Raw genomic sequence first — 21,091 nt, forward strand, 5'->3', positions numbered from 1 at the left:
AGCAAAGCAAGTGAACTACCCAGGGAGTGTACCTCAAACACAGAACAGATGAGAACCCCTTCAAATTAAGGGAGTGGGGGCAATATCCTGTCTGCTCTTTGTGCTGATACTAGTGACACTCTGCGTCAACATAGGTGGGGTTTCCAGCCACTGCGCTTCCTCTTGGACCTGTATAAAGGTGCACAGTGCACACCCAGCTCCTCGCTACCATCTCCATCTGTGCTGATTTACCTGCCTCAGTCCAGAAGACAAAGAGCACAAATGGCATTCTCCACCCGCAGCATCCAGTGGAGTTCGAGCAGCCGTGCCCAGCCCTCTGCACCCAGCATCAGCAGTCTGACCTCCAGGAAAATGTCCATGCAGAGGATCCAGGCACCCAGTGTCTACGGGGGAGCTGGGGGCTATGGCACCCGTATATCGACCAGCACCAGCTCTGGCCAAGGCCTCGGAGGGAGCCTCCAGCTCAGCATCACTGGGAGCGATGTGCTGCTCGCTGGCAACGAAAAATCAACTATGCAGAACCTGAACGATCGCCTGGCTGCGTACCTGGAGAGGGTGCGCTCGCTGGAGAAGTCAAACTCCCTGATTGAGAAGCAGATCAGGGAATGGTATGAAAAGAACACCGTAAGTGTAGGGCAGGACTACAGCTCCTACTTCAAAATAATTGAAGAACTGCGAAATAAGGTAAGAGATCATTGAGCCCTCCATAAATACAGGAATTGCAATTATCAGTGAGATAGAGAATAATCTGTTGTAGAAAATGTACTTTTCCAAATTGTAATTGGCCTAGCTGGGAAGAAAAAGTTTATTTTTGATCAGCTACAAATTAGTGACAGATTTTAGATCATTTGTTAATACCACATACATGCCTGCAGTAGTGAGTAATCTCGTATCTGAAAAATCTGTGACTCAAAATGTACTAGTTCTATGATATTTACATTAGGTGGCTTTAATTAGAGAAAGTACTAATGGTAATCTACATATTTAAATATAGTTTAGCAACAGTCTATTTCAAAGTGTTTCTTAGAAAAGAAGGTCAAACAATCAGAAAAAAATTAAAGACCACTACTTAAAATAGTAAATTACTACTGGAAATAATGAAATATTCCCACCAATCAACTGACAGGTTTGTCGAATCATATTTCCAGAACTTCCTTCAGTATCTACCCTTTTATTTTTCATCAGTTCTACTTCCCAACATTTAAAAGTAGATCCCTTCAGAGAGCAGTTCATCCCAACTATTCCATACACTTATTTTATGGCAGGACAATTTGTCTTTTGGACATCCCTAATTCCTTTCATGCACTTCAGATGGAATTTAGCTCAAAGCCAGCTGACCAACAGACAGCTGAATTGAAGGAGGATGAAGTCCACTTACAGTATTCATCCCCAAGAAAGGATCAAGTGTGAATTTCTGTGCAAAGTTTTATTGCTTGTCCACCATTCCATTTAGATTGCAGAAGCCCAGATGGAAAATTCCAGGCTTGTCCTGCAGATTGACAATGCCAAGCTGGCTGCTGACGACTTTAGGCTAAAGTAAGTACCATGATTTTATATCAATTTTTTTTCATGTTCCTCTTATTTAGGAAAGCTTCCACTGACTGGAATCAGTGCCAAGAAGTGAACATTTTCCAACTTCAAGTTTAATGAAAACTTCACAATTACTGTGGTAGCTACTGATTCTAACATTTACTCCAAACTGTTGCATCCCAATGATGACAAAAGGCACTGTATTGTACAGGTTTGAGAATGAACATCTGCTCAGGCAGAGTGTGGAGAGCGACATCACCGGACTGCTCCGTGTCCGTGACGACCTGACTCTGACAAAAGCTGATCTGGAGTCCCAGATTGAGAGTATCACCGAGGAGCTCGTTTTCCTTAGGAAGAACCACGAGGAGGTGAGAGCAGCTGGCCACTGCCAGGGAGAGGGGGTTTGAGTGGCAAACACAAGCAAGCTCACTAGGAAGCATTTTTATCCTTCCTGGAAGCAAGTGTGGCCCTAAGGGACATTCAAGCTGCCAGGGATCAAAGGCTGAACACTCCTCCATTCCAGGAATGAAGGGGCAAAGATTTGCTCTAAGGAAAATTTATGGTTCAGGAATTGCTACCTCAAAAAAGTACACAAATGGGAGCCATGACTTCTGCCCTCATTCCACAGGTCAGGTTCTGAGGAAATAATTTTAATGATAAATTTATCTATGATATAACAATTATTGCTATAAAATAAGTAAACTGTTCTAAGACGAGGTGCACTAAACAGTATTTACAAGGCGATTAAGTTGCCTTGCCCCAAGGTACTATTAAGGATTAGTTGTGTGTGTGTAGATGTTGAGTTTGTGTCCAATGGCCAGGAGTGACAGCTCCCTGCAGCTGGAGCTAACGCGGTCCCCTTTGCTGCAGGAGCGGGACAGGCTGCGCAAAGAGGCAGGCGGCTCCGTGAACGTGGCCGTGGATGCCGCACCCGGCAATGATCTCGCGGCTATTATGGAAAAAATGAGAAAGCAATATGAAGAAATGGCAGAAAAGTACCGCCAAGAAGCCAAAGAACATTATGAACAGCAGGTAAAGTCAGCTGCTTAAACACCAGCAAGAACCTCAGTCGTGCCTGGCTGCAGTTCACAGTCCCTCCATTCCTCATTTCAGACAGCAGAGCTGCACCAGGAAGTTGTCCTCTGTGTTGAGCAGCTGGAGGGCCAAAGGAAAGAGATCACGGAACGAAGACAGGTCTTCCAGAGCCTGGAGCTGGAATTACAGTCCCTGCTGACCATGGTAAATAACAAAAAGCAAAATAAGTACTGTGGATAGCAGACAGTTACACAGATAAATAGAGGAATGAGGGGCTTTACAATAAAATGTTATTTTAACAGAAAAATGTATGCTCTGAATAATATGTCACTGTTCTTCCCATGGGCTATAGAAACGGACCCTGGAAGGCACTGTGGCTGAAACAGAAGCACGGTACAGTCTCCAGCTTGACCAGATACAGCAAGCAATTTCCAGTCTGGAAGCTCAGCTGAGGCAGCTCCGAGCTGACATGGAGGCTCAGAATAACCAGTACAGCATCCTGATGGATGTCAAGACTCGCTTGGAGATGGAGATCGCCACATACCGCCGGCTGCTGGAGGGAGAGGAAAGCGGGTGAGCACACACATGGCTCTGCATGTTGGTTTGGGTTTTGTATCAAATCTGCCTCTCTCCAACTGCTTTGGAGTGGGGAAGCCCATTGCCCAGTTCTCGGCTACAGAATCAGAGCAGGCTGCCATTCAGGCTGGGCTGCTGAAGCTGCTGTGGAATTTTCAGGTGGGCTCTCCCAGCCTACAGACTGTCACTCTTTGAGCTGGGGAGTTGGGTAGATGTTCACATGCCAGGAACACCGTAATGCAGTTTTCTATCAACTTGTCTATGTGGGTTAAGCAGAGAGTGGAACCTTCCCCCAGATTCTACCTGTTCAACTGTTCTGGCTCAGGAACTGGATCAGGTGTATCTGCATGAGCTGAAGTCCTGCCCTTGTGGAGATGAATCTGCAGATTAACTGCATCTACAGCTTATGATTAGCAAGTTTCACTTCACTGACTTATCTCCTGATTAAATATCTTGATGAAAGAGGATTAGCTGTCCTGATCAAACACATAGGAAATGCACAAGGATGTTTCTTCAACACATGAGTTGCCATATATTTACATTTTCTAATTTACAATTTGAACAGGGATTTAGAACTGACAGCGTCGATAGCAGAGACTGAAAAAGGTATGTCCACCAATTTATTTCTGTTTTGATGGCTGCCTATTGAAATGTTATGGAATGAAGTAGCTTGATATAAAACAGCAGCTTTAGAGCAGATAATCAGCCAGTGGAATCTCACATCAAGAAAGAAATCAACTCTATGGTTATCCTATGGGGAATATGCAAACCTGGGTTTATATATATAATTCAGGTGCCCAGTATAAAATCACAGGTTCACTTTACCCATTCTGTAATTCTCCGAGTCCTCAGAGAGCCAAGAGAACAACAGAGAGTTACTGAATTCCCCTCTGGAGAACTGCAGAAGCATCTGCTTCTCCCTGCTGGCTGCACAGGGAGACTGAGGCTCCCAAGTAACATTAACTTTGTCAATGCATTAAATTACTTATCTTTTCAATTCCCTTAACAGAATCAAGTAAATTTAAGAAGATCAAGACAATAGTTGAGGAGGTGGTTGATGGCAAGATTGTCTCATCTGAGGTCAGAGAGTTTGAAGAGAAGATGTAAATGGCACCAGCAGAAAAGATGCCTCTGAGTTCCCTGGAGCTGATGCCAAAACTAAAAGATTTATAGAGAATCTGATCACCCTAAACACCAGAGGGATTAAAAAATGCCAAAAAATCAAATTTTTTGTTGTGGTTGCTGTTTTTGTGCGGGAACATTAATAAAATCTGTAAGTCACAACATAGAACACTTTGGGTTTACTTACATAGTGACTAAATACCTTTAAAAAAAAAAGTCAAATCAGTCTGGTATGCATGTATAATTGCTTCCAATGCTGATAAAATAAGGAAGTATTAGGTTTTTAAAATGCATTAAGACATTAGTTCAACACACCTTTTCTGAATGTGAACTCCCACTCAAATAGCAGCTTCACTTCCTTAAAACCTGATTTTCAAATAAATAAGAAGTGTCAATTTGTTTTTCATAATATATTAATATGAAAAAATAAATTGAAGAAGACTATTTGATATTTTTTACATTCTGTGAATGATTATGTCACCACAGACTATGACAAGCCAAGATATTTTATCAATAAGAACATATTTGAAATGAAATCCCTCTCAAACCTTTCTGTGCCAATAATGTTCCCTGTCCCATAGAGAGGCCTCTGTGCCACACCTGGATTCTCAGTCCCAGGAGTTTACATTTTCCTCTTGAGAACATGAACACACAAAGCTCTTCGTTATGAAACCTCACCTGTCCAGAGCTATGTACTGTACATAAACAGCTGCCAAAGAACTAATCCTCTGCTTTCACTGCCCCGAGTCACTGACACCAGGCTAGCAGCTCATTTCCACAGAAATGCTTTACTTACACCTTTGATCTTCTGCTTTTTCTGCCCCAAAAGCACCCCATGCTCCTGGTGCAGATAAATCAAACATTAACACATTTCAGTTCACAAATCCAATGATATAATTAAGCCAGGACAAAGGAAAAACAATTTTTCATTTATCAGAAAAGCTTCAAAAGAAAAATATACTGGCCTGGGAGGGTTCCCATGCCCAAACCTGCACCCAGGAGTGCTACATTTGATCTTTAGATTTGTATTATAAAAGCACCAAATACAGAAAACAGATTTCTTATTTTGAGATAACAGCAAACCATTTAGCAGACACAATGGTCAGTTCCCAGCTCCAAAATACAAACTCTTATTTTCTACAGGCTATATGCTATAGACTACAAGCATATCACTGAGGTATTTCAATGATGAAAGGGTTAGGGCATTAACCCAATTCCAAATCTTTTTTAGTATAAACATATTCATATTTTCATATTAATGATCACCTTGAAGCTCACTGAAGCACACTGTCCATGTACCCTTGGACACCTGATGGTCACTGTTCTTACTTCCTACCAAGCATCCAGGAGCACTGATGCAGCAGAGGCTCCTGCCGGAAGAGCATTATGACAAGAAACATTCCTGCCACACAGGCTGTGAGGCAGGGATCAAAGGGATCACTCTTCTGACTTAGCAAACTCCTGTAAGAACAGCCCCAAATGCAGGAAGCACTGAATCTGGAATGACAAAACAATTATTTAGGAGGGATTTAAATGCTAAAAGAACTTTCTTGTGCTCCATTGCACATGGCAGAACACAATCTGTCTCAGATGTCTCAGCTCCACCCCACCCATTTCCCCTCGTACAAATACCTGGAGGGCACCAGATTTCCACTCCCATTGGCAATTTCGGTTGGCACATATCATTTCGGTTGGTCAGAACACACTAAATTGACATCCCCTCCAAACAGAAGGGAGAGAGAGTGTGAAAGCTCTCCCCAGGAGGTGGAGACTCCTCCTGAAACACCCCCAGCCGTCCCTCTATAAAGCTGACCCTGCTCGTTCTGTGCCCTGCTCTCTGTTGTATCCTTCACGGGGCGGATTGGGGCACCTCGAGCACCATGGCCCTTTCCGTGCGCACCAGCGGCGGGTCCCGGCAATTCTCCTCCCGCAGCGGATTTGGAGGGGGATCTCTGAGGATGTCCAGTTCCAGTGGTGGAGGAGGCTTTGGTGGCAGTGGGCTTGGGTTCGGTGGGGGGTCTGGAGGAGGGTTTGGTGCAGCTTCTCTGTTGGGCTCAAGCTCTGGCTTCGGTGGGGGCTTTGGGAGCAGTTCAGTTGCAGGATTCGGGAGCAACTTAAGCAGTGGCTTTGGTGGAAGCTTTGGAGGTGGTTTGGGTGGTAGTTATGGAAGTGGCTTAGGCAGTGGGTTTGGGGGAGGTTTAGGAAGTGGTTTTGGCAGCAGTTCAGGTGCTGCTTTTGGAAGTGGCTTTGGTGGTGGCTTAGGGACTGGTTTTGGAGGTGGGTTTGGCCCTGCTGGTGCTGGTGATGGTGGCCTTCTTTCTGGCTCAAAAAAAGAAACTATGCAGAACCTCAATGACCGTCTGGCTGCATATCTGGATAAAGTGAGATCTCTGGAGGAGGCCAACACCGAGCTGGAGTGCAAAATCCGTGAGTGGTATGAGAAAAATGGCCCTGGAACTGGCACCCCTGGGTCTGGAAATGACTACAGTAAATTCTACCCCCTCATTGAAGATCTTCGAAACAAGGTAGCAAATCAATGTATTTCATACATCTTTATATTTGTAACTCACTTAATAGCATGAATGAAAATAACAAATTTCTTTCAGAAACCAAGAGCAGTATCCTTTGGTACTGACACTTGCAGTGACCTCTGTCACTGGTGACATGCTGAATTTTTCCTGTACATTAAAGCAGTTCTGTAGCTGTGTCACACAGTGATTTGTCTAATCTGAATAAAGGAGAAGGCAATGATAGAATGCAGAACCCTTGTAGAACAAAAAGTTTAAAGCCATTACGAAGCCATGGAGCCTTTGGGCAGTAACACCATTCTCTGAATGCTGTTTGTATTCTAGATCATCAATGCAACCATCGGCAACGCGAGGATCATTCTGCAGGTTGATAATGCCAGACTGGCTGCTGATGACTTCAGACTGAAGTAAGGATATCTTAATGCTACAAAAACTCCTACTAATATCTTAAGGAAAAAGTTCTTCTGTAGTAAAAATCTCTAGCCTTGTAGAACACTTGTAATATAATTATTAAACAATATTATAAGAACTATGTGTATTAAGTTTTCATTAAAGCTAAAATAAATCATATTAATAGTTTCCATTTGACCTCACTGGCCATGTAAAAAATAATATTTTATCCCTTTATGCATAGATATGAGAATGAAGTGGCTCTTCGGCAGAGTGTGGAGGCTGACATCAATGGTCTGCGCAGAATCCTGGATGAACTGACCATGACCAGAGCAGATCTGGAGATGCAGATTGAAAGCCTGAATGAAGAACTGGCTTATCTCAAGAAGAATCATGAAGAGGTTATTTTTTTCCTTTGTGAATTAATAACAAAACACATGAAATTTTGAAGCATGAAGTTACTCCCTTATTTAAGCCTATGAGAGTTCTTGGATTTCATTATAGGTTTTGTTTGCTGTTTTTTTTTTAGTTTGCTGAGTGAAAGAGTGTGAGAAACAAGCTACAGATCTTTGTTGAAAAAGAATTTGTATCACATATATTTCTTTACATGTATTTTGGTAGAACTATTTTGTCTTTTATTAACAGAACCTTCTCTTTATTTTCAATCTCTCCAGGAGCTTCAGGGCATCCAAAGCAGTGAATTTGGCCAAGTCAGCGTGGAAATGGACGCTGCTCCAGGGACTGACCTGACCAAACTTCTGAATGATATGAGGGGACAGTACGAAGTCATTGCCGAGCAAAACCGTAAAGAGGCTGAGGCGTGGTTCAATGAAAAAGTAACAACCAAAGAGAGCAAACTCAGCAAAATGCACGGGAAAATGAGTTCAATACTTGGAACAGTAAAATTACACCCCGTTTCTTCCTTGTAATTTCAGAGTGGGGAGCTGAAAAGGGAAATCTGCACCAATACTGAGCAGCTCCAGTCGGGAAAGAGTGAGATCACGGATTTAAAACGGACTCTCCAGAGCCTGGAAATAGAGCTGCAGTCTCAGCTCGCCATGGTATGTTCTGGGAAGCTGCTGAGTGCTCAGAGCCAATTCAGCAACTTCAAAAGTCTTTTTAGATCTAATCCTATCCCATAGAATTGAGGATTTGCATTTGTTTCCAAATAAATCCTGTATTATTTTAGTTCCTAAATAGCAGTAATATACCTAACTGGATTGCAAAAAACATGTCACAAAGCAGATGAGTTTTTACATCACATTTAGGGACAAGGGACAGTTTTCAAACTGGTGTTTTCAAATAAAAACAAAACCTTCTAAGTAACTCAGCTGTGCTCACTCCCTTAAACTACTTCAGATGGTTTTGTAAAGAGATTTTTATCCTTAACCAGAGATTATTTAATATCCTCACACAGAAAAAATCCCTGGAAGATACTTTAGCAGAAACGGAAGGCGGTTACTGCGCTCAGCTGTCACAAATCCAAATGCAGATTGGGAACCTGGAGTCCCAGCTTTTCCAGGTCAGGACTGACATGGAGCGCCAGAATGCGGAGTACCAACAGCTCCTAGACATCAAGACTCGTCTGGAAATGGAGATTGAAACCTACCGGCGCCTGCTGGATGGAGAATTTCTGTAAGGAACTGGTTGACACAAAATATCTCCTTGGGTTTATTTTCTGTAGCAAAATCCTTTCCAGGAAAAAAAAGAGGTAAAATAAGTGGAACATTTTCCAAGGGACAGTAAGGCACATACAGTGATCTGAAATATCGCTGTGACTAAGGAGAGTGAGCCATTCTGCTCACTATTTAAAAAATCTATCGATGTCACCATGAAAAGGAATTTATCCTGACCCTATCAAATGTCCCAAAATAGTGCATGTCTCTGATTCCCTTTTAGGGGCGCTGGACAGGCAGTTACATTTGAAAGCTCATCCCTGACAGGGTCCAAATCTCAAACACAATCACTGGACTCATCTCAAGGTAGGTAGAACTTGACCGAATAAAATTTTATTTCTAAAGTCATTCTTATAAATCGAATAATATATGTTATCCTGTTTAACTACATCATAGAGTTCATTAAAATCAGAAGGCAGTTGGAAAGGAAAAGAAGGTACCTGGTCATGTGTTGCTTTGGCTTATCATTTTTAACATATTGATAAATATTTTTGTTTTGTTCATGATGCTTAGATCCAACCAAAACTAGAAAGATCAAGACAATTGTTGAAGAAGTGGTAGATGGAAAAGTTGTTGCATCCCACGTTAAGGAAGTTGAAGAGAAGATATGAGGCACAATCTGATGTGGCAACAGATCCATTTGCTCCAAGCCAAAATGGATAAATAATTTTATTCTTTTGTATGAAGTGATAAAATGTTTGGCTTTGTACTAAGAATCTTTTAGATAAGACAGTCAGCACTTTCATTCCTTACAGACATGCAATATATTTCCTGCTTCACTCTACCACCATTACCTGTATGATTTCCACGCTGTTCTTTAAAAATATCACCAAATCTCTGTTCAATAACCAGAAATATGAAGCGCACATTTAATCAGATTTGCCTTTCTATAATCTTTAGTAATCAATAGATAAAATAATTTTGCTGTTCTAACCTCATTTTCCAGTTTCCATCCCTAATAAAAAGGACTCTACAAGCTTTAAGGTATTAGTGTCCCTTTATTCTCCATTACCCCCTCCAGCTGTGCGGTGAGCCAGCAATAAAATAAGAACACTGAAAGCAGCTAGAATTCAAAGTTCCATAAGTCATAGGAAAGATGCAATTCTTTATACCTGCCTACCTTTAGGCTTCAGGAATCTCATAGCCAGGTGTTCCCTTTACACCTGAAAATAAAAAAAAAAAAAAGAAAGAAAAAGAAAGCATTAGTTTATACCATCCCAAGTGCAATACCTTGTGTTTGTCTCTGATGGATTCCTAATGGTTTTCTTAAGTAACTGCTCTCATCCCATCAATGACAAACACCACTAATATTTTGGATCTAGAACTACACAGCATAAGGATAATTGAGACACTTGTAGAAAAGAGAATGGACAACAAAACTTTCATCTCAGTCCAGGTCAACTGGAAGACAATCAGCTAAGGAAAATAAAATACAAACACAGGATCGTTTCACATGTGCCAACAGACACAGCCAAGAAAAGGGAATCGTTTTTACACCAGGAGACTTTTAAGTGGTACAATATTTTGACTTCTAAAACGATATGTGTCTTGTGAAATTTTACTGTCTGTTTTATAATTTCTGTTTTACTGCCTGTTTTACCATTCATTTTAGGCTCTCATTTAGAGCCTAAAATGCATTTCTCTCTTTGCTAAATTTTAAATTTCTTTCGAAATGGGATTTTTTATTGCATATCTGATGTTGTGCACTACTGAAAAAAATCAAATAAGCAAGAGGTAAAATGAAATAGGTAAGAGCCATTCTTAGCACACAAGATCATCGGGATCACACAGTGCTCCAGTGAGCAGGAAATGAAGAAGCACAGAACAGCAGACAAGCTGTGCTGGACCTGCGTGGGAGCTGTCAGGAAAGGGGTAAGAACCTCACATATATTGTGTGTTGTGTGTACTGAGCACACCAACACCTGGCACAGGTACTGAAACACCGTCAGAGACAAGGCAGACCCTTTTCCTGACAGCAGTGATGTGTCTGAAGCGAACATTCACCAGAACTTTGCTCTCTGCAGCAGATGAGCCAAAGCCCTTACCACAAGTTGCACCAGTACTACTCACCACCTGTAGTGCTGGCTCCTCCCTCCTTGTGTGTTCCTGCCTATAAAAGAGGATGCCCAGGAGCCCAGCTCGTTTCTGTAAATGGGACAGTCCTCAACACTGGGTCAGGTCAGACACCCGAGACTGCATCTCACTGAGTCTCAAATACCTTCATGGATGGAAATTCTGTGAAATCCCTAACAATGGTGGAGGCACCTGCCAGCAGCACTGTCAGCAACCCAGCTATGCAGCTGGGAGGCTCTGTCCTTCCATGTCCTCTTGCCAGACCATCTCATACTGGGCAGATGCAGCTTTATCCTTTCCTTTTCTCTCTTATCCTCACATTTCTGAGATTATAAAACCCCACAGTTAGAGCGTAACAAAAACATGAAGACATCGATATATTCATTCAGGCACATAATTTAGGAATACTTATTTTCGTGTTATCCTTTGGTGCCTTAACGTGCTGCCAGGACGGGCAGGCAGGCTCGGAGCCCCCCGCGCTCCCCGAAATGGGCCGCTACCGCTTTAACAGCCCCGCGACGCCGGCAGCGGAGCCAGGAGCCGGGGAGGATGGGAGGAGGAGGAGGAGGAGGAGGATGGAGCCGGCTCGGCTCCGCCGAGAGATCAGGGCAAAGTATGAATCGCTCATCACCCGAAATCAGATAAAGACCGTCAGCTCAGCAAGGACGCAGGTAATGCCTCCTCACAGCCACACACCTTGCAGAGTACGGAGCCATTCCCTGGCCGTACAGTTCCTCCCGCAGCCTCTATGAGGTACAGTAATTCCTTTAGATGCAGCAGATTTTCGGGGAAGGGATGTGGATTTTACCGCAGTAAGATGTGAACTAGAAGAATCTGAAATAGATTTTGTTTAAGGGTATGGATTCATGCTGAACGAATGCTGTGTAGTTCATCAGGATGCTTTTCTGTCCCTGCAGCCGGGCTATTGCTGAGATTTAAGGGATGATGACATAGGCTGTACAGGGTAACCTCTAGCTCCATGTAGTTACCTCAGAGGAAAAAAAGAATCCTGAAGAGAATCCTTTTATATACAGCAATCTTTGCCATTTTTAGCCCTCTAGTTCCACCTTTGCTGGAACAATTTTCTATTGCTCACAGCAAAAACTATGTTTTGCTTTTCAGCAAATATAAGTGGTTCTCTCATACAGCTTGATGAAATGTTACCAACACACAATGCTGCTGTTAGGGATTTACATACAAACAGCTCTAAACCCAAATGAAATTAAATGCAAAGCAATTTTGAGCCACCAAATGTAAAGAAATTCAGGGAAAATCAGGTATTCTGTCACCTTGTACTCAGGTACTGCAGGAATCCCAGAGGTTTGTTTTAAGGACAGGCCAGACACTGCTGCAGCCTGCCTGATCCACCAGCAGTGCCAGACACACGGCACCTGCACACCCGACAGGGAAGCCAAGTTTATCTTTGTGCTGGCACAAAGCAGCCAATGCACATTGGTTTGATCCTGTCACATAAATTCTGCGGCACCCAGGCAAGAAAGGGAAAGAAAAGTACATTGGGGGGTCACTTATGGATGAGACAAATCTAGATTTTTCACAAAAATGATCATCTGGTAAAGTTGCAATAAGTCAATATGTACAGGGAAACAAAACCCTTATTTTTCTTAGTTCATAAGACCTGAATTAATGGAATTATTTTCATTAGTGCCAACGTCATCATAAGAACCTGCATAAAGCAGTAAAATATGCAAAAGTGCAAGTGCTGTTTCAAGGGCTTACAGCATCTTCACCACTTGCAGGGAAACTCAGAATCAAGAAACTTCTGTAAGCCAAACAATCATTCTGGAAGTTACATGAAGAAACATAGTATCAAAATCAAAGATGAGTCTAAATCTAAAATGACCCCACACATGATCAGGAGTGGTTTTTAAAAACTACTTTTAACAGGATAAAATCCTGAAATCAAAAATGCATTAAAATCAAAGCACTTTATTCAAACTTGGAAGCTTGAACCATCTGCACCTCCTCTAAGTCCCTTTACTGCAGAGTAAGGTCTCACTACAATTAGGTAATTTGTATGAAAATTCATCTCGGACAAAGGTGCCAGGGATAGAGATGTGGCCAACCACTTTCCATCAAACACAGTGGGATAAGGGCTTTCCCTCTACACAGTACAGAAAATATTAACTCCTCCCTGTGAGCTTTCACACATTTATACAACTCACAAAAATTCCAACCAGACATTTTTATGTGCCTATCTATTATCGTTATCTGAATATTTTTAATATTGTTATCTTTTGTACGTCCCCTGTAGTTAGAAGAAGGTACAAGTAAAAGAATGGACAAAGATGCAGAAGCACTAAAGGCAGCCAGAGCAGAACTGTGTGAAGCCCGACGGCAGTGGCACCACATGCAGATCGAAATCGAGTCTCTCCACGCTGTGGTAAGTATCACAAATGAAACTTGAAATCTCACAGAAAAAAGAAGTCTTGTCCTTGATGTAAACTACCCCACAGACAATTTCTGTGACAGTCACAGCTGCCACACAGCAGAAATCCATGACAGGAACGCTCAGCTTTGGGGGGCTCCAGCTCCTCCCAGAGCCTTCGCTCACACGCACTGCCCCAGCACATGCTCTGGAGCAGGATCTGCCACTCCAGACACACTCCAGACACACGTGGTGTCCTGTTTTCACACCTCCCAAGCACATTTTTGCACGATACTCCCCCACCAAGCTCCTGGTCATGCCTTACCAATTCACAGCACGTTTATGACCTTTTTTAATGTGTGGACCAGATTTATCAATTCATTTATCATTAAATGTCAGCCGTTTGCTCAATTCAGCAGTACAGAAAAGCTCCAAGAGCACACAGACACTTCATACAGCACTGACCTGGACATTGTTTAACTGTAAAATCAGAGATCTGCAAACTCAAGGCAGTGGATTGCTGTGCAAGATGTGGCTACACTTTCATCTGATCTTAAATTACCACAGATTTTATTGGAAAATTTCTCAGCCAATGTATTACCTTGAAAGCTTTACTCCTGTTCTTAAAAGAATAATCTTACAAGAACTGATGTAAAAGAACAGTTCATGAATTAAAACATGTATGTGTGTAACATCTTTACACACAAACTTTCCAAATCTTAAAATACGAATTAAATTTCACAGGAAAAGGGTTTGGAACGTTCACTGCGGGCCACGGAGCAGCAGTACCACATGCAGCTACAAAATCTGGAAGGTGAGATTGAATGCTTGGAGAAAGAGTTGTTGGAAGTGAGAAGGGGAATTGAGAAACAGCTTCGAGAACACGAAATTCTCCTGAACACGAGGATGAAGCTGGAGGAGGAAATAGCGACATATCGCAGTCTGTTGGAGCAAGAAGAGAGCAGGTACTCGCTACTTAGAGAAAAAGATCTCAAATTTGTCTTCCATTTCTGAAGGTCTCAATCAGAATTGTAAACCCATGAGCTAAACATTTAAAAATTACAGTACAAAATCTTAGAAAAGGTTTCATTGTAAGGTAGCTTCACTGACTGTGGATTTCTGGAGCTCAGTGGGTCACTGGGGGTGCTGTGGCCCCTCAGGTGTCAGAGCGTGCAGGGTCAGTCCACACACATGAAGTGCTGGGCAGGGCATCCCTGTCTCAGACCAGGACAGACCCCTGCAGGAACTGCACAGATATTGTCAGCAACTCCCTCCCTCCAGTTCTGGGCTCAGAATGAGAAATCCCAACAAATAGTTACCATGATCAAACAGAACTTCTCGTGATTCTAGTGTTTTTAATTTCTCACAGTTGTTCATATGACAAGCCAACAATTAAAGGAATTCAATACTATTAGTTGCCTGTAATTTTTTTCTTTTGCAGGTTCCATTGCTCAATACCTGCCCAGAAGGATGACAAAAAGCCCAGCACTAGCAAGATCACCTTTACACTGCCTTCAGGTGAGTTTCAGGCACCTTCTCCTTAAGGGATTTTGGCCCTAACTGTTCACAACTATTGACAAATTCCTTAATATTAAAAAAGGACCTTTTCCAATGTATGGGAAATACCTCCAGGTCCTGCGTACTGCCCTTGCCTTTCTGCATGCTCACTGTACACTTACACATTCTTTTACAGAGGGTGCAAAGAAGCACAAACCAAAGAAGGTGGAACTGATGACAAAACAAGCAATCCTAGATGGAAATATCATGAAGGAAAGTGCTGAAGCTCATGGCACTGTACAGTAAGATAAACAGGAATTTCACAAAATAACAATTGGAAGTAAAGTGTGGAGGTTACGTTGCAGTAGCTTTGAATTTTCCGTTATTTGGTATCAGTTATATCATGCCCACATAGCCCAGGAGCTTCAGGAGCACAGTGAGAGCTCCTGAAGGTACACTGAATGGCAGTGTTCAACAATACATTACATTTAAAAGTTCTTTTTATTAGCATTGGCTTCATAAGCAAACAATACCATGCTGGTGCTTCTGATTTGTAATTTCTATTTCTGTTAAGAATGAAACTATGAATAATTCATCTCGCAAAGGCAGAAAGCAAAGAGCCCAGACCACATTTGGGAAGTCCCTCTGGGGCATATTTATGCACATAAATTCAGGCTCAGCTGCTCCAACTTGCTCCTTGGAAACTCCTACGTTTCCCCAAACAGGGGAGGGAGAGCCTGGCTCCCAATTAGGCATGTGAAAGTATCTGTTAGGATGTGTTATTCACCCAAAATTACTTTAATAATACTGGATTGACCCTTTTTATTTTTTTCCCTGCTGCTCTTCAAGCTTTTTTGTAGACTAATTTAATGTTACCTTTAATCACACTGTAGTGGGCCATTCCTAACACCTAACCATAATCAGCTGCTGAAAAATATAATGGCATCATAAGGTCCACCAGATACACCCCATAGGTGATGTTTATTTTTGTGCACGAGCTTTGTTCATCACACACAGGTCTGCACCTCTGCCAGGTGCAGTGTTCTCAGCTGGGTGAGGCCACAGAGCCCAACTTTCAGACCTCAACTCTGACAAACACATAGAGAATTGAATCAACAGGATTTGTTTGCCTCAATATCAGCTAGCTTTTCAATTCTCCTTATTTTACTTCTGCCCTTTTCTCTCTTTAATGTAATATAGCTCCACATTCTGAGGTTTGAGAAATCTAAACTAGATTTTCTCCTCCCTATTCTGAAGGTTTTCAGACGTAGGAATTTTGTCCTGCCCACCACAGTACTGAGGTTTCTTGCAAAATTTTTGGGCTTGGATTCCAAACTTTCTCCTTGGAAACAAACTGCCTAATGTATTTGGAGCAGTGGTTTTGTAGCCATGTCTACCGAAAAGTACAAAAACAAGAACATAATGAACCCTCACCCTCTATTTAGCTTCTCTGAAGAATGAACCTGTAAAAAAAGGCACCTCTGGTAACTCAGTGCCTCATAAAATAACTATTTATGATGTCATTTCTCTCTACGTTTTAAAAGCAATTCCAAAGATAGGTAACTAATATAGCCTAAAAAATCATACATTTTCTTTTATTGTTTCAGGACAGAAAAAGTGGATGAAGTTATTAAGGAATGGGAAGGTTCTTTCTTTAAGGACAACCCTCGCTTAAGGAAAAAATCTGTTTCCTTGCGTTTTGATCTCCACCTGGCAGCCACAGAGGACGGGTGTTTGCACACAAAAAAGAAAACCCTCCCCGACATTGAAGTCAGGCTGGTGATGAGGAGATCCTGCAGCATCCCATCCATCAAACCTTAACCTCAGCCAATTCCCTCAAAGAGCATCCACAATGGAAATAAACTGTAGATGGACTCCCTTGGCTGCTGTCTGCTACAACCACAACATTCTACCAAGCACTTGGATCAATACAATAAAATCATATAAGTCCTTTAAAAGAAAGGGTGAAGAGCAAGGGGGTTCCAGTTCCAAGAAACCAAACTTTTACTGGTTTTATACTCTGGGTGCAGCCCTTTCATTTTCTCATTGTTGTTGTTTTGTAGAATTTCACCAAGTATTACAAAAATTAAACTAGAACTTTATAGTTCGACATATTCTGCCTTTGTAAAAGAGAACTTGTTTTCTCTTTCCAAAAATGAGAAATGCCTATTTGCTTCTCTTAATTATTCAATATGACTGGTGAATCCTTGCAATAATTTATATCACAGCTGTCATACTTCTACAAATATATTTTAAAATAATACTTTCTAACAGTAAAAATTACATACAAAAATATTCTTAAAATACATGAACTATTAACAAAGAGTTTTCTTTTAAAAGTGGCTAGTATTTTTAAATTCCTTTTTTTCAGGCAACGACTGAGCAAAAATGTGTTTCCTCTACATCCTTATACATCCATTTTAAGTGTTGTTGCAATCCAGTAACATTTTAGCCATATTTTTCAACTGATTTTGAAGCAGTAATTTCCCCTGAAAAATCATTTTCTTATGTGCCCATACACACCCACCTGTACTGCAAGTCTCTTAGCCAAGGCAAATGACATTACTCTCTAATTGTTCAAATGGGAGGGGTCAAACAACCATTTAAACCCTGGTATTCCATTAATTTTGTTTATTATAACAATGTGCATTAAAATATCTTCAACAAATTCCTCTTCTGACAAACACTACAGGTAAGTGATGCTGTTGATCTAATCCATGTGATGAGTCACTGTTCCACCAGGGTACAACTGTTACTATTTCAAATTAACTGGGCAGAATAAGGGCTACAAATTCCAAGTACAATTCAACCAGACCCCTTAAGTACTCCCCACTCCTACCCAAAGTAGCTGTGGGCAAACACAAACCCCAACAGAAACCCTGCACCGGTACACAGAGGAACAGCCATCCTTCTTTAAAACCTTACAGGACAAACTTCAAACAAAAACTCAAACAAGACTGTATGAAGACAAGAATGATTGTTTGTGAGGATTCTGAAGAGGATGGATGTCACAGCTCCTACTGGAACACTGGGATTGCTGGGGCTCAGTCCGGAAAACCCACGCACAGGATTTGCTGGATTACAGCAGCACGTAAAGGATTGATTTCAGTGTCAGTATCTGCCTTATTACTTATGGCATGTGTACAAAAGTGATACTGCAGATTCTTTCAGAGTTATTTTATGCTTCTATCCTTTGTTCATGGTAAGAGCAATGCATCGATATTGCCCCGTCCTGTCTGTACTGTATCAAACTCGCTAATTATCCTTAACCTGAATCATGAGCTGATGTTACCACTTGAGTACTTGGCATCCTGAATGTATCAGCCTGCTCCAGTATTTTCACTATGCAGCTTTTTTTTTTTTTTGTGCTTAGACTCTGTACATTTTACAATACTTGAATTTAAACTAAGTTTTAATTGCTTTACAGCACTTTAAACAGGGATACAAATTTACCAAAGTAAATTATAGTACTACAATAAAAAAATATTAAAATGGATTTTGTCCATGCATATTTTGTGTGTGTCAATGTCTTCTCTTTAAGTGGAAAGGAATAAAAGAGAAATGCAAAATAAAAGTTGCAGATAGGAAAATCTGTAGTACTGCAACAAGTGCATTCTAAGATCCTCTCTGCAATTGCAAAGGCACAAATTCCCTCAGAATCTTTATCATAACATGTCAGTGTCCTCCTGCTACGAAACTTACCCTTTCTTCCTCGTAAATCCAGTCACCCTGGCTATTTTCTTCACATGTGACTTCCTGATACTGACTTCAGTAGCTTCTGCTACTCTATGCCTGGTTCAAGTGCATTCTGGTTTAAACCCAGTTTTCACCACTTTCAGTAAGTATCTATTTTTGCATTATTCACAAATGCCATCTCTTCAAATGTAAAGAACTCTCTTTAGTTCACAAAGTAGTGAACTTCCACAAGTGTCAGCGTCAACTCCACATGAGCATCAAAATAATAACATCTCACCCTCATTTACAGGTCACTTTAAAGATGAATTTTTAAAAATCAACACTGAAGCTTAGTACTATGGTAGAGAAATCTTCGTTTCTGTGGTTCTAATTAAATCTGGACCAGTTGAGCCTCTGCCAACCAACACCTGCAAATGGCTGATGTAAAAACAAGTTTCCTTGTCTCAACCTACTTCCCAGTGAATATCTGTCCTCATTCCAGAGCTTGTGAAACTGCTGGTAATTAAAACAGTTGGGTAAGAATTAGTTTTTACATCCCCCCCTGGTGAGCATGGTGCAGTATAAACAATTCCATTAAATCAGCAACACTACTTATATATTGTACAGGATATTAAAAACTGTACGCTGGCAAAGCCTTTCACTATCACCAGATGGAATTGAGGCAAAGAGCACAATCAAAAAAAAAGAAAAAAAAAAAGACAGAATAAAACAAAGTAGGAAATACAGTGGTGGCTTTGAAAACATATAGTTATTTAGAACTATTAGTATGGAATGTGAGTTTCCATAAACGTACTTGAACAGCACAATAAACAATTCCGTTTTAAAAATTAATACATTTTAAATTATTCCAATTTAAAAGTTAAAGTTAAAATTTAAAATAATTAATAAATATTTCGATATTTCAGTTTTTAATTTAACATTAAATGCAACTTACACTATCAACAAAACCATGTTATTAATAAACTAGAAGTGAATGTATGAAACAAAGGGGAAACCTGGTCAAAATCAAGGGGAAAACCAGGTTATTTTTCACCTCTTACAAGTATTTTCTCTCCTTTTCTTTAGCTTTTCCTGCCCAAGTGAAGCTGGTGAACTAGCTGGTGACATATTTTGCTGTCTGAGGAATCTTTCCAACTCTTGCTTTAATATCAAATTGAAGTCACGGATTATTCTGCTGCATGTCAAAAAATGTCCATTGTGGGTACAGTCTAAGCAGATGAGGGCAGAGCTCTTCTCTTTATTTGTTCATAAAAATAAGTTTATTTAAGCGTAAAAGCAAACTGAACCAGTGGAACTGTAGGCATCAAGAAAAATTGATCAAACTTGCAGCAACTCATGTTCAGTTAGTTTTTTCTTCTTTTCACCTTCTACCATCCTTTTGGGTTAGGCAGGTACCATCCTCCTCAGCTTTCCTTCAGATTCACCCAAACTCTCCCTCATGAACGTCTGTAAGTATTTTATTTGCCACGTGAGAGCATTTCAATGCCAAACAAATTCAATTTCGGCGTCAAACATTCAATATCCAACTTTCAATTTCAAGTTTCATTGTCAAAGTTTTCATATTTAATTCAGTCACTTTGATGATTTTCAGTGTAAAAGGCTGGAAGCGTTGCCATCCCGGCCCCATACTGTGCACACACAAGCGTCCCCCAGCACTGACGGGCGGTTCATCTGACTCCAGCGCTGCTTTTATGGGATATTATTCGGGCTCCGACACCATCCCGAGCGTTTTCCCGTGGCCTCATGGCAGCCCGGGGGGGGCTTCAGAGACCGCGCGCTGCTCATGAGGGGAAAAAGGCCCTAAAATCCCTCAGGGGCCGCGGGCAGTCCGTGAGGGGAAAAAGGCTCTAAAATCCCTCACGGGCCGCGGGCAGTCCGTGCGGGGAAAAAGGCTCTAAAATCCCTCACGGGCCGCGGGCAGTCCGTGCGGGGAAAAAGGCTCTAAACTCCCTCACGGGCCGCGGGCAGTCCGTGCGGGGAAAAAGGCTCTAAAATCCCTCACGGGCCGCGGGCAGTCCGTGCGGGGAAAAAGGCTCTAAAATCCCTCACGGGCCGCGGGCAGTCCGTGCGGGGAAAAAGGCTCTAAAATCCCTCACGGGCCGCGGGCAGTCCGTGTGGGGAAAAAGGCTCTAAACTCCCTCACGGGCCGCGGGCAGTCCGTGAGGGGAAAAAGGCGCTAAAGCGCAGCGAACACGAGGCGTCCGCAGGCCCGCTCTGCGCGCCCGTTCTGCGCCGCAGATTCGCCACCGGCAGCCACCACTCGGGGCACCGTGACCGGGAGCCCGGCGCGGGGAAAGGGACTAGGGCGGTGCTGGGCACTGCGGGTCTGGGGCGCCTGGGGAGCCCCGGTGACGCCCCGCGAAGCAGCTCCCCCGTGCCGCTAATGGCGGGTTGCAGCCCGCAGATTCGCCACGGTCCCTGGAGTTGCCGGCGTCCCGGAGAGTGCGGGGACGGCCCTTGCCCCTCGGTGAGGAGCGGAGCAGGCGAACAAGCCCCCCCCGTAGTGAGTAGGGAGTCACCGGCGGGCCGAGGCCGGAGTGTCGAAAGTGCGGAGCGCTGCGCGCAGGCGCCGTCGCCGCCGC

General features: G+C 42.3%; 3 protein-coding genes across 3 annotated transcripts; all 3 read left to right on the plus strand.

The window, feature by feature from the left end:
* The first annotated feature begins 261 nt into the window (after positions 1-261).
* Positions 262-4,248, plus strand: KRT20 (keratin 20). Its single transcript, XM_062507934.1, has 8 exons — positions 262-684; positions 1,454-1,536; positions 1,742-1,898; positions 2,401-2,562; positions 2,644-2,769; positions 2,918-3,138; positions 3,707-3,747; positions 4,151-4,248. Exons 1-8 carry the CDS (start codon positions 262-264, stop codon positions 4,246-4,248), a joined length of 1,311 nt encoding a protein of 436 aa, XP_062363918.1.
* Positions 4,249-6,137: 1,889 nt separating this feature from the next.
* On the plus strand, positions 6,138-9,468 carry LOC134053104 (keratin, type I cytoskeletal 12-like). Its single transcript, XM_062507939.1, has 8 exons — positions 6,138-6,788; positions 7,116-7,198; positions 7,426-7,582; positions 7,856-8,017; positions 8,117-8,242; positions 8,599-8,816; positions 9,081-9,163; positions 9,371-9,468. Exons 1-8 carry the CDS (start codon positions 6,144-6,146, stop codon positions 9,466-9,468), a joined length of 1,572 nt encoding a protein of 523 aa, XP_062363923.1. The 5' UTR covers positions 6,138-6,143.
* A 2,037-nt stretch (positions 9,469-11,505) lies between these two features.
* On the plus strand, positions 11,506-16,634 carry KRT222 (keratin 222). The gene is made up of 6 exons (XM_062507940.1): positions 11,506-11,601; positions 13,203-13,331; positions 14,061-14,281; positions 14,758-14,834; positions 15,010-15,115; positions 16,421-16,634. Exons 1-6 carry the CDS (start codon positions 11,506-11,508, stop codon positions 16,632-16,634), a joined length of 843 nt encoding a protein of 280 aa, XP_062363924.1.
* The last annotated feature ends 4,457 nt before the right edge of the window (positions 16,635-21,091 follow it).

Source organism: Cinclus cinclus, chromosome 24, assembly GCF_963662255.1.
Source record: "Cinclus cinclus chromosome 24, bCinCin1.1, whole genome shotgun sequence".
NCBI lineage: Eukaryota > Metazoa > Chordata > Aves > Passeriformes > Cinclidae > Cinclus > Cinclus cinclus.